A 12,676-nucleotide genomic window follows, 5' to 3' on the forward strand; every position below is an offset into this window, starting at 1 on the left:
CTCAGACACTCACTCAGACATTTGGTGAATTATATGTTAGATAATTGCTGTTCACCACCTGTAGGCCTACCACAACCATACCACTGTCAAAAGTCATGTAAAGGAGAAGAATAAATAAAAGTGAATATGGCATTATACATTTCGGCCACGTGTGTGATAATGTGTATTTTATGGGGGTCTGGGGAACCTGTGTTTTTAGATGGGTCACAGTAGCAGAGGCGCCTGGCCTGTTGTCTACCCAAAAGGAGTTTCCAGGAGTGATGATGAGTCATATCCTCTCTTCCTGTCCGACCATTGATGGAGTGGAGGGCGACAGGCGGCTTACACGAGACCCACTGCCACCACCACCTATAAACCAAAGGATTTCCGCCCTTTAACAAGTTACTGATAACAAGCATCAAAGTGAAAGTTTGATTGATTGATTGATTGATTGATTGATTGATTGGTTGAATGAATACTTCTTCACAGGAAAGTACAGTTCAAGGTCTGCTAAGAGGATTTTAAACCCAAGAAAGCACTATTGCTTGTTTTCTTAGTACTCAATTCAAAGTGACATGTACGTCATACACCTAAAAGTATGTAGATCGCCTATGATTGTACATTAATGTAGAGATCCAACTGCTCAAAACTGATATTTTGTATACATTCTTAAATAAATAGCCTATGAATGGCTTATCATCTAACATCAAGTGCATCACCTCTCAAGTGCATCAAACATTTTTGGTTCCAGTTCAAAGTTTTATTATAACATTTTAAAAAGGCTTATACTAGGCTAAATTTTCCTTCACATGATAGGCCTATTAATAGCCATAGATAAATTATTGGGCGAGCTGCACCTTTAATCGGCTTCAAATTAAAGTCTGGTTCTTTAAGACAAAAATAATCATTAACTGGGACCCCCCCCATCCTGACAAGCACTAAGTTGACTTGAGGCATTACATTTTGTATAACACAGTTCTATAGAGGGTATGCGCGTGACATCATCTGTTGCTGGAATCTATGTGGAAACGCCTACTGAGTGGCAAAAAACTGATTTCTGCCATTGAAATCCCATACATCCAAACAGAAAAGTCCTATCTGATTGTATTAAACAAAGTTAAACTCACCAACAGTGCAGCTGTACTGAAAGCTTGAATTATCCTCTTTCTATCAGCAAAGTTTTTGTTTCATAAAAATCCACCATAGGCATGTTATGAGCTACTTTCTGTCAAGGCATTCTGTGCAGGTTTTTATTTTTCCAAGTGTCAGAGTTTGGAAGCACTTGTTTTCAACAACACAACATCCTGCTGCCTCCTGCATTATGTGCAAATTAGAAACAGGTGGTATGCAGGGCTGTTGAGTGATTTGCAACTAGCACTTCCAAACTCCAATGCTCCATGCTGCTCAATGTTTTGCCACTCAGTATAGATTAGGGGGGCGGGTCCCAGTGGAGGTGCATACCCTCTATTGTGAAAATAGCACATCTACATGCTCACAACGCCTCGCGTTGCGAAACATTGTGAGCATGTGGCTATTTTCACAATTTCTGCCTCTAATATTTGACAATTTGGCCAATGTTTAACTTGTCCTTTTAGAGCTATTAAAAAGTCTTTAAAATGTTCACTTTAAAATGTATGTTTGTATGTTTACTGTTGAGAGAAAACAATGTTAACTTGCACATTAAGTTAATCATCTGGGGACCCCCCCAAAATAATTTGGGGACCGCCCTGGGGGTCCCGACCCACAGGTTGAGAACCACTGCTTTAAGACACGAGTGTACACGCCTCTTTGCCCATATATGGTAGGGCGGCTCTCTGCACACTGTACACACTGCACAGCAGCACCATGTTCATGTTTTGTGCTTTCGTTGGAAGAACAGCGTTCAGACTCAGAGCTGTCCCTGGTGCAGTGAGAATAATAGGCAGATTAGGCACTAGAGCAATGGCAGACGCTCTGGCTAAAGTCCCCGATGTTGAGATCGATCCTGAAGGAACCTTTAAGTACATATTAGTGAGGATAAATGTGAAAGACGGAGACGTGCACAAAGATATTGTAAGAGGCACAAAAGATGCCAAGTATCACAGTAAGTTCAAGCTAGTAGCAGCCGGCTAGTAGGCTATGTATGGTGCGCTTTGCTTGATCTAGCTTTGCTTCCATTGCAGGATACCACAACTTGTCCTTTTCCAAACGACGAGGCAATCAATGCGTTTTAACAACAGGTCTTAATTCAAACAAAGAGCTGACAAAAAGATACCTTTTACTGTGTGGAGTCGACCAATGTCAGTATGTCACCCCATATAAGGTCCTTAGAAAGGTGCACAAACTGCACGTGTAACTGGACGTGCATCTGCAGTGCAGGCTAGCTCTGGTCCATTGCGTTAGGAGTCGGACCAGATTGATTGAAGTATTTATTAGTAGTTTACTTTGCATAGGAAAAGGTACAGTTTCATGACAGTACAGTTCACTGGTACAAGGTCAACTAAAAGAATAAAGCTCAGGAAAGCAGTGTATTTACATTGAGATCCTTTAAAACATAACATTGAATTTGCCATAAATCATAACTCTTGTAGAGCGCTTTTATTTTGGTATTTTGGGACGTTTTGCCCCAAAATAAAAGCACTCTACAAGAGTTATGATTTATGGCTAACATTGAATGACAGACAGAACACAGTAGCCTACTATGCAGAGGATATCATCAGAAAAACCGTTGTAAAAAAGAGAGCTATGTCTGTACCATGGTTAATTCATTGCAACAGATACTCTGGTCTAAAATGCATTACATAGATTCAAATAAAACATATTACTTAAAGTTGTACCATGTAACTTTTTTTATAAAACAAATCTTAAAATTGTCCTAACTGTTAAATCGCTAAAGTTTTAGAACACCCACTCCGTTATTTTCAGCTTCTGAAGCCTTCTCTTTATATGTTTTCTATGATCCTGGCCGTGGACCGGATTTCGCGCAAAATTGACGTAATCTGCATCATCTGTATACGTTGTGTATACGTTGCCCAATCACATCGCCGATCATGCACACATGGTACACTACCGGCCAATCACAGCGCATCTTGAAGTGGGGTCGCCATATTTGTAGTCGCCCGTGTGTCTCTTTACTCAAAAGGTAATCTCGCCTACCAGGCAGGGTGAAGTAGTCCGTTTCTCCGGAATGCCTGAACGCACAGGAACCAGGGACCCCTCCAAAGATAGCTCTCGGCGTTGTGGAGGCAGACGCGGGGGTGTGAAGGTACGAAAAACGGGCGAAAGACGCGAACGCGACCGCGGTTTGCTATATGGCTACTGACCACTAGTTGAGAATCTTACACAGTATAGCTTTAAATGTCTTAGAGGCATCTGTTGGATTCAATATAGGCCTAATTGTTGATGATGTCCAGCATGTGTATAATTCTAGACATTTATTTTCTTGTTTATAGATAACATATTTGAGAAGGTCTCCCCGGCCATGGAGGCACTGGGACTAGAGTGCAAGTGCCTTGGAGGGGGCAAGATAGAGCACAACACTAGCAACAAAAAACTGAGGGTGTTTGGAGAATCAACTGTAAGTGCATCATTGCATAACACAGTGGTTCTCAACCTTTACAGGCCGCGACCCCCAAAATAATCATATTTTAACTGGGCACACCCCACCCTGACCAGCACTAAAGCCTCTATCAGAGTCCAGGGTGAAGAGATAGTCACTTCACCGCGGTGTAGTTTTCTTGCTATCACCTAAAAATACATATCAAAGCCTAGGTGATAGCTAGGAAACTACAACAAGGTTGTAGAGCCTTAAGAGTTGAGGAATTACATTTTGTATAACACAGTTCTATTGTGAAAATAGTCGATCTACATGCTCACAACGCCTCACGTTGCGAGACTTTGTGACTGTGAGCATGTAGATCGGCTATTTTCACAATTTCTGCCTCTAATATTCGAGAATTTGGCCATGTGCAGATACCCTCTATACACTTAAACTTTTTTGTTTACTGTTGAGTGATAAAACAATGTTGCACATTACGTTAATCATCTGGGGACCCCCCAAAATAATTTGGGGACCGCCCTGGGGGTCCCGTCCCACACGTTGAGAACCACTGGCATAGGAGATGCAAGTTCCTTATTTTAATCTCTCTCTCTCTCACACACACACACACACACACACACACACACACACACACACACACACACACACACACACTGTACTACGTATATCAACTTTTATAGATTAATGCTATTGTCAATATTAATTTTGTCCAACCTTTTCAGGGCTTCGGCAAAGCTGACCACTCTGTATCCGTTGAAAAGCTGAAGAGTGCTTTCAGTGACTATGAGATCACCTGGTCAGATGCCACAGAATAGGATGGACACGGACAATATCACCACTCTCCCAGACCCGTCAGATGTTAACTAGTTACCTCACATGCAGCATTAGCTGCAATGTGAACAGCACCAATGCATTTTCAGTCTTGAGCAATAATTCTTCCTTATCTCTGAAGCAAAAAGCTATTGTTACAAACTGCATTGGCCCTTTTGTATCATTCACCATGGGAAATATTCAAATAAACAATTAAACTGCTTTTCATTCTGTGACACATGCTTTTGAATACACTGTATATTACATTTTAACACATTTTTAAATGTCTCATAGCTGTGACAGAAAAATTGAGAATTAGATGACCGAATCAGCTATCAAAATATCAAAAGCGGGAAGTTAGAATATGTGGAATAAACATACTTAACGTCTAGAGCTGTTACACAAGCCCTGTCAGCAGGAAACAATATCAGACACCTCTCATCTGGCATCCCTATTTTGGGCAGGTGTGTGCTTGTAGATCCGCTATTTTGGAACATTTTTGAATAGGTCATAAGTGGTTGATACTGTAATATTCCTATTCCTACATAGGTCAGTGGGTTGATCACTACACTAACACAACCAACATTTGGGACACTGACATTCACTCTTGATCCAAGTCACTTTGGAGTTTGGTACCAGTATCACAGACCGATGGCGTACATTGGGGTACGTTTTGCCCCAAAATAAAAGCACTCTACAAGAGTTATGATTTATGGCTAACATTGAATGACAGACAGAACACAGTAGCCTACTATGCAGAGGATATCATCAGAAAAACCGTTGTAAAAAAGAGAGCTATGTCTGTACCATGGTTAATTCATTGCAACAGATACTCTGGTCTAAAATGCATTACATAGATTCAAATAAAACATATTACTTAAAGTTGTACCATGTAACTTTTTTTATAAAACAAATCTTAAAATTGTCCTAACTGTTAAATCGCTAAAGTTTTAGAACACCCACTCCGTTATTTTCAGCTTCTGAAGCCTTCTCTTTATATGTTTTCTATGATCCTGGCCGTGGACCGGATTTCGCGCAAAATTGACGTAATCTGCATCATCTGTATACGTTGTGTATACGTTGCCCAATCACATCGCCGATCATGCACACATGGTACACTACCGGCCAATCACAGCGCATCTTGAAGTGGGGTCGCCATATTTGTAGTCGCCCGTGTGTCTCTTTACTCAAAAGGTAATCTCGCCTACCAGGCAGGGTGAAGTAGTCCGTTTCTCCGGAATGCCTGAACGCACAGGAACCAGGGACCCCTCCAAAGATAGCTCTCGGCGTTGTGGAGGCAGACGCGGGGGTGTGAAGGTACGAAAAACGGGCGAAAGACGCGAACGCGACCGCGGTTTGCTATATGGCTACTGACCACTAGTTGAGAATCTTACACAGTATAGCTTTAAATGTCTTAGAGGCATCTGTTGGATTCAATATAGGCCTAATTGTTGATGATGTCCAGCATGTGTATAATTCTAGACATTTATTTTCTTGTTTATAGATAACATATTTGAGAAGGTCTCCCCGGCCATGGAGGCACTGGGACTAGAGTGCAAGTGCCTTGGAGGGGGCAAGATAGAGCACAACACTAGCAACAAAAAACTGAGGGTGTTTGGAGAATCAACTGTAAGTGCATCATTGCATAACACAGTGGTTCTCAACCTTTACAGGCCGCGACCCCCAAAATAATCATATTTTAACTGGGCACACCCCACCCTGACCAGCACTAAAGCCTCTATCAGAGTCCAGGGTGAAGAGATAGTCACTTCACCGCGGTGTAGTTTTCTTGCTATCACCTAAAAATACATATCAAAGCCTAGGTGATAGCTAGGAAACTACAACAAGGTTGTAGAGCCTTAAGAGTTGAGGAATTACATTTTGTATAACACAGTTCTATTGTGAAAATAGTCGATCTACATGCTCACAACGCCTCACGTTGCGAGACTTTGTGACTGTGAGCATGTAGATCGGCTATTTTCACAATTTCTGCCTCTAATATTCGAGAATTTGGCCATGTGCAGATACCCTCTATACACTTAAACTTTTTTGTTTACTGTTGAGTGATAAAACAATGTTGCACATTACGTTAATCATCTGGGGACCCCCCAAAATAATTTGGGGACCGCCCTGGGGGTCCCGTCCCACACGTTGAGAACCACTGGCATAGGAGATGCAAGTTCCTTATTTTAATCTCTCTCTCTCTCACACACACACACACACACACACACACACACACACACACACACACACACACACACTGTACTACGTATATCAACTTTTATAGATTAATGCTATTGTCAATATTAATTTTGTCCAACCTTTTCAGGGCTTCGGCAAAGCTGACCACTCTGTATCCGTTGAAAAGCTGAAGAGTGCTTTCAGTGACTATGAGATCACCTGGTCAGATGCCACAGAATAGGATGGACACGGACAATATCACCACTCTCCCAGACCCGTCAGATGTTAACTAGTTACCTCACATGCAGCATTAGCTGCAATGTGAACAGCACCAATGCATTTTCAGTCTTGAGCAATAATTCTTCCTTATCTCTGAAGCAAAAAGCTATTGTTACAAACTGCATTGGCCCTTTTGTATCATTCACCATGGGAAATATTCAAATAAACAATTAAACTGCTTTTCATTCTGTGACACATGCTTTTGAATACACTGTATATTACATTTTAACACATTTTTAAATGTCTCATAGCTGTGACAGAAAAATTGAGAATTAGATGACCGAATCAGCTATCAAAATATCAAAAGCGGGAAGTTAGAATATGTGGAATAAACATACTTAACGTCTAGAGCTGTTACACAAGCCCTGTCAGCAGGAAACAATATCAGACACCTCTCATCTGGCATCCCTATTTTGGGCAGGTGTGTGCTTGTAGATCCGCTATTTTGGAACATTTTTGAATAGGTCATAAGTGGTTGATACTGTAATATTCCTATTCCTACATAGGTCAGTGGGTTGATCACTACACTAACACAACCAACATTTGGGACACTGACATTCACTCTTGATCCAAGTCACTTTGGAGTTTGGTACCAGTATCACAGACCGATGGCGTACATTGGGGTTCCCCAATAGGTGGCCCGCGGGCCATTTGCGGCTGTCAGGCCCCCACCAACCCCAGTAATAATGGTGGTATAAGAGCAGCAACAACAAAGTATATCGTCGTTGTCAGGTGGAAACCTTGTATCTCCAAATGTGTACATTCTTTCGCAAAGTAAAGCCCTGCTTCATCATTCAAGGCCGTCTCACAAAAGTAGTGAAAACAGCCGATCTACAAGCACACAACGCCTCGCGGTGCGAGGCGTTGTGTGCTTGTAGATCGGCTGTTTTCACTAGTTTAAATCATTTTTAAAATGATAAATGCAAAACGAACGGTTTTGGACTTTCATCCGACAACGACGATATCTGAACTGTCGCTGGAGTAGCGGGAACGCCACCGTCGCCCCCTTCAATGTTGTGGCCCTCGGCTTGGTACCCTAGACATGATTCGGTCCTTGGGGAAAACTAATTGGGGAACCCTGGCCTACATTTAACAAGCATTCTGCCGCTTCTCTGACTAACAGTTTTATCCCTTCTTACTTGAGGTACTACTATAGACATATTTGGTGGTGCCGGTGTAACGCCTGGGATTTGAACCCCGGTCTCCCGTGTAGAAAGCCAACATCTTATCCACTACTACTACTATATAAGGGAATTCCCAGGGAGATATTTGGCTATTGGTTCAAAAAGGCCACTGCAGGAGTGAAAGCTCCACAGGAAGGCAATCGTGTTTTTGAATCGCAAAACATATCCTCCTGCTTAGAGGGAAAGTTTGTGAGCTAGGAGTCGGAATGGCGTCATCTTTCTATTTATGTAGTTGGATTTGTAACCCTTCAAGTCCATGCCTTTTTCAGGGTTTAGCCATTTCTCAAGAGATTGCAAGACTGGAGGATTTTGTGAAATTATTATGGTACAGTATTTGTTCATGCTACCAAAATGTGCATACCGGTATATATATTATATACTTCTACTATTGAAATGGATGAGACAATGTTTGGCTCCCACATACAAGTTCGCGTTTTGAGCTTGTAGATCAGCTATTTTTGCTACTTTTGAGTGACATGACAAAGTAGGGCATTAATTACGATATAAGAGGTTTCGGCCCTCTGGAGTGAGTGTGGAAATATAGTGCCCATCATCAAAATTGCCCACCCCTGCTCTAATGCCTAACAGTAAGTCTCCAGTTTGATTCCTGGCCCCATATGAACAGCATGTCACTCCCTGACTGTCTCTACTAATTTGCTGGCTAGAAAAGCCCACAAAATAACTTTGAAACATTTATATCAGACTTTTGTTTCAGAGCAGATATGTGACAAACGTCATACTTTTGCACATGACATGCACACACCATTATGTGATTGTACAGTAAGTATAGCAGCTTGGTCCGTAACTGATGATACATATGGAAAAGTGTTCATCAGAACTTTGACTCATCAACAAGACTACACGTGAACTAGAGCCATGCAAATATATCCTGTTGCCTTAAAAATGCATCTTCCTGCCAGCATTACAGCCAGTTTCCTGCACACCGATTAGAATTAGAAAGGTCACAATGACTTCCAACCACATTCTTCTTGTACAGTAACTCGCTGAGCTTCCTCTGTAATGTGTGTAAAAATCAAGCAATGCACTTGCTCAAACGAACTGTCCTATGCTGTATTTGTAAGTCTACATTATCATTAGAAATTCTATCATAGCTAGTATAGCATTAATTATTTATTTCAAAATAAAAGCTGCCTAGCCCATGTTGGCATAAGCATACATACTCATATTCATACATACTGTAGTACCCCTCCACTATATTATAGGCTACTACAGCAACATTCTGCAAAAAACTATTTAAGTGGGGTTAATATTTACAAAAAAAAGTACAAAAGCCCAATGCATTGATGGTGGTCATTTAGGATGTTAGAGAGGCATCTGAGAAAATTCTAAATTCCCTCTGCAGGAATACTGGAAGTAGAGTCACCTACAGTATAGGAGTGTAAGTGTTTGTGTTAATCTACTTCCATTTCCCATTTCCCTTTACTGTAGCAACAGCTGCTCACACCTCAAGCTGCTGGGAACAAAGTAAAGACGAGATGGGAGCTGGTTTACCACAGCACTCAAGATCTTATCACGCTCTAGTCTAGAAGAAGAACAATAGGGGGCTGTACGCTGATGACATGACATCGTTAAGGCACCGGGCAGGAGAAATGCCTCTCTTGTACATATTTGGAAATGAGCCTAAATCACTTTCGCCTTCCCATACATTTACTGTTAGCCTTTACAGTAAGCCATAACATAAGCCTATTTTTACTCGAGATTTACTGTAAAGAAATATATCCTGGTAGTTTCCAATTCTCACTGCATGGCAGCAATAGGCTTTATCCTTCACCAACTCTGTATGTGTGTGTGTGTGTGTGTGTGTGTGTGTGTGTGTGTGTGTGCGTGTGTGACGTGTGTGCGTGCGTGCGCACGTGACGTGTGTGTGTGTGTGTCACTGGCCGGCATAATTTGGAAAGTGTCTGACAAGAAAAAAAGTATCAATCTTGTCATGTTTGTTTCATATGACCCTGCAGTGTCGAATGGCAATTCGGACGGTTTTACAAGAACTGAAAAAGGTAAAAACACATAGCCTATACAGATCCATCAAAAAAATTTAATATTGTGTAAAAGTTCATTTTCTTCTGTAATATAATTAAATGTTTTCAACTTTCATATTGTAGATTAATTGTGCATGTAGTGAAATATTCAAAAACCTTTTTGTTTTAATTTAGATTTTTATGGCATACAGCTTCATATCTCAAAATATTAGAATATTACAATTGACCAAGGATTTATAATACAGAAATGTCAAACTTCTGAAAGGTTATTGCGACCGTAGGTCGCATTTACTATCAAAACCTGCACAAACTGTGAGTGAGTCCGTCAGTCCGTCCGTCAGTCTGTCTGTCACACCTCACACGTCACACTTTTTCCCTGCTTATATCTCCGCAACCGTTGCCCCGATCCATGCCAAATTTTGCACACACGTTCCTTGGCTGCCAAACTACAACCTCCAAGGACCCCCGGAGCTCCAGGGACCCCCAGGTCCCTGGGGGACCCCCAGATGTAAAAAATGACCAAATGCGCAAACATGACCAAATGACCACCCCAACGGGGCTGCTCACGGGGAATTCCCGGGGACCACCGACTCCTGGTGCTCCAGAACGGATGCAAAAGTGGTGGCACCCCCAGTGGAGGACCCCCTACACTGCAGCTCACATAAAATGCCGTAACTCCGGCTAGGAGCGACCGGGACAGCCGGGGCCAGTACCTATTCGTCCGCCTTGCCGGCGCGGAGACCCCACCCCTCATTTCTCACATGGCCCTCTTCTAGCGCCACCATGAGGCCGATTCTTGCAAAAACACATTTTTGGACACTGCTCCTACAATTTTCGCCCTAAAATCACGCAAATCGGTACACAGTATGTCTACACTCATCCCATCAACATGAATCTGTCCCATATAGCGCCACCTCCAGGCCGATTTTTAAAAACACATTTTTGGACACTGCTCCTACAGATTTTGCCCTAAAATCACGAAAATCACTACACAGTATGTCTACACTCATGTCATCAACATGGATCAGGAAGATTTTGGCAAAACACATTTTTGCCCTATTTGTGGAGATAAGTGACCTACGGTCGCTTATCTCCCGATTAGGGAGCCTTACTGGTGTTAATTGATGCACTCAGTACTTGGTCTGAAATACTTTTAAACACATTTCTTTATCAATGGAGCGTCCGAGCGTGGCATGAAGGTGGTCAGCCTGTGGTACAGCTGATTGCGACCGTCAGGTCGCACTTACAATCAAAACCTCCACAAACTGTGAGTCAGTCAATCAGTCAGTCCGTCCGTCTGTCTGTCACACCTCACACGTCACACTATTGCCCTGCTCATATCTCCGCAACCGTTACCCCGATCCATGCCAAATTTTGCACACACACTCCTTGCCTGCCAAACTACAACCTCCAAGGACCCCCGGAGCTCCAGGGACCCCCAGGTCCCTGGGGGACCCCCAGATGTAAAAAATGACCAAATGTGCAAAAATGACCAAATGACCACCCCAACGGGGCTGCTCACGGGGAATTCCCGGGGACCACCGACTCCTGGTGCTCCAGAACGGATGCAAAAGTGGTGGCGCCCCCAGTGGAGGACCCCCTCCACTGCAGCTCACATAAAATGCCGTAACTCGGGCTAGGAGCGTCCGGGAGAGCCGGGGCCGGTACCTATTCATCCGCCAAGGCAACGCGGAGACCCCACCCCTCATTTCTCACATGGCCCTCTTCTAGCGCCACCATGAGGCCGATTCTTGCAAAACACATTTTTGGACACTGCTCCTACAGATTTTGCCCTAAAATCACGCAAATCGGTACACAGTATGTCTACACTCATCTCATCAATATGGATGTCCCATATAGCGCCACCATCAGGCCGATTTTTTTAACCACATTTTTGGACACTGCTCCTACACATTTTGCCCTAAAATCACGCAGCGACCTGACGGTCGCTTAATTATCTCCCGATTAGGGAGTCTTACTGGTGTTATGGTTTGCATTGATATAGAGGCCTTAAGCTCATCTGTGTGGTTGAGTCTGGTGTCTCATCTTCCTCTTGACAACACAACACAGATTATCTGTGGGGTTCAGGTCAGGCCAGTTGGCTGGTCAGTTAAGCCCAGTAATACCATGGCCAGTAGTCAGTACACCCGTTACTAGTAGTTTTTGCTCTGTGAGCAGGTGCCAAGTGCTTCTGGCTAAAGGAAATCAGCATCTCCATAAAGATTGTCAACCTATGGAGGCACCAAGTGCTCTAAAATCCCCAGGTAGATGGCTGCGTTGACTCTGAACTTGATAAAACACAGTGGACCGACACAAGCAATACAATGCAATGCTGGTTTTGCTCCACACTATCTAAAATCAGACACATCTGCAAAAAACATTCAGACAGCCCAAAACAAACATTCAAACAGCCCAAAACAAACTGATTGGCCTTTCTTCTCTGGCCCACCTTACAGTAGCTGAAAGAGTACATCATCTTGCAATGGGCCTGGTGTAGGCTACAAGATACACTACACCACCAGGATACCCATGTACCTGACCACTTCATAAACGTCAAGGATGTCCACAACTACAACACCAGAGGCAGCTCCACTAAATCACATTCAAACCAGATTTGGCTCTAAAAAAGGCTCAAATTTGTTCTCCTGCTAAGCCCTAAAGGAGTGTAAATCCCTAACCTCCTTCAAAATCGGTCTGAAAAGCAA

The 12,676-nt window shown here is 42.8% G+C and overlaps 1 protein-coding gene across 1 annotated transcript; it reads left to right on the forward strand.

Annotated features, from left to right (window-relative positions):
• The first annotated feature begins 1,858 nt into the window (after positions 1–1,858).
• Positions 1,859–4,540, forward strand: LOC308282592 (14 kDa phosphohistidine phosphatase). Its single transcript, XM_080722979.1, has 3 exons — positions 1,859–2,062; positions 3,411–3,535; positions 4,240–4,540. The coding sequence occupies exons 1-3, from the start codon at positions 1,921–1,923 to the stop codon at positions 4,330–4,332; spliced, it is 360 nt and encodes a 119-aa protein (XP_080579105.1). The 5' UTR covers positions 1,859–1,920; the 3' UTR covers positions 4,333–4,540.
• Positions 4,541–12,676: the final 8,136 nt, after the last annotated feature.

The sequence above is a fragment of the Nannobrachium achirus genome (assembly GCF_963921795.1).
Source record: "Nannobrachium achirus genome assembly, chromosome: 1".
Taxonomy (NCBI): Eukaryota; Metazoa; Chordata; class Actinopteri; order Myctophiformes; family Myctophidae; genus Nannobrachium; species Nannobrachium achirus.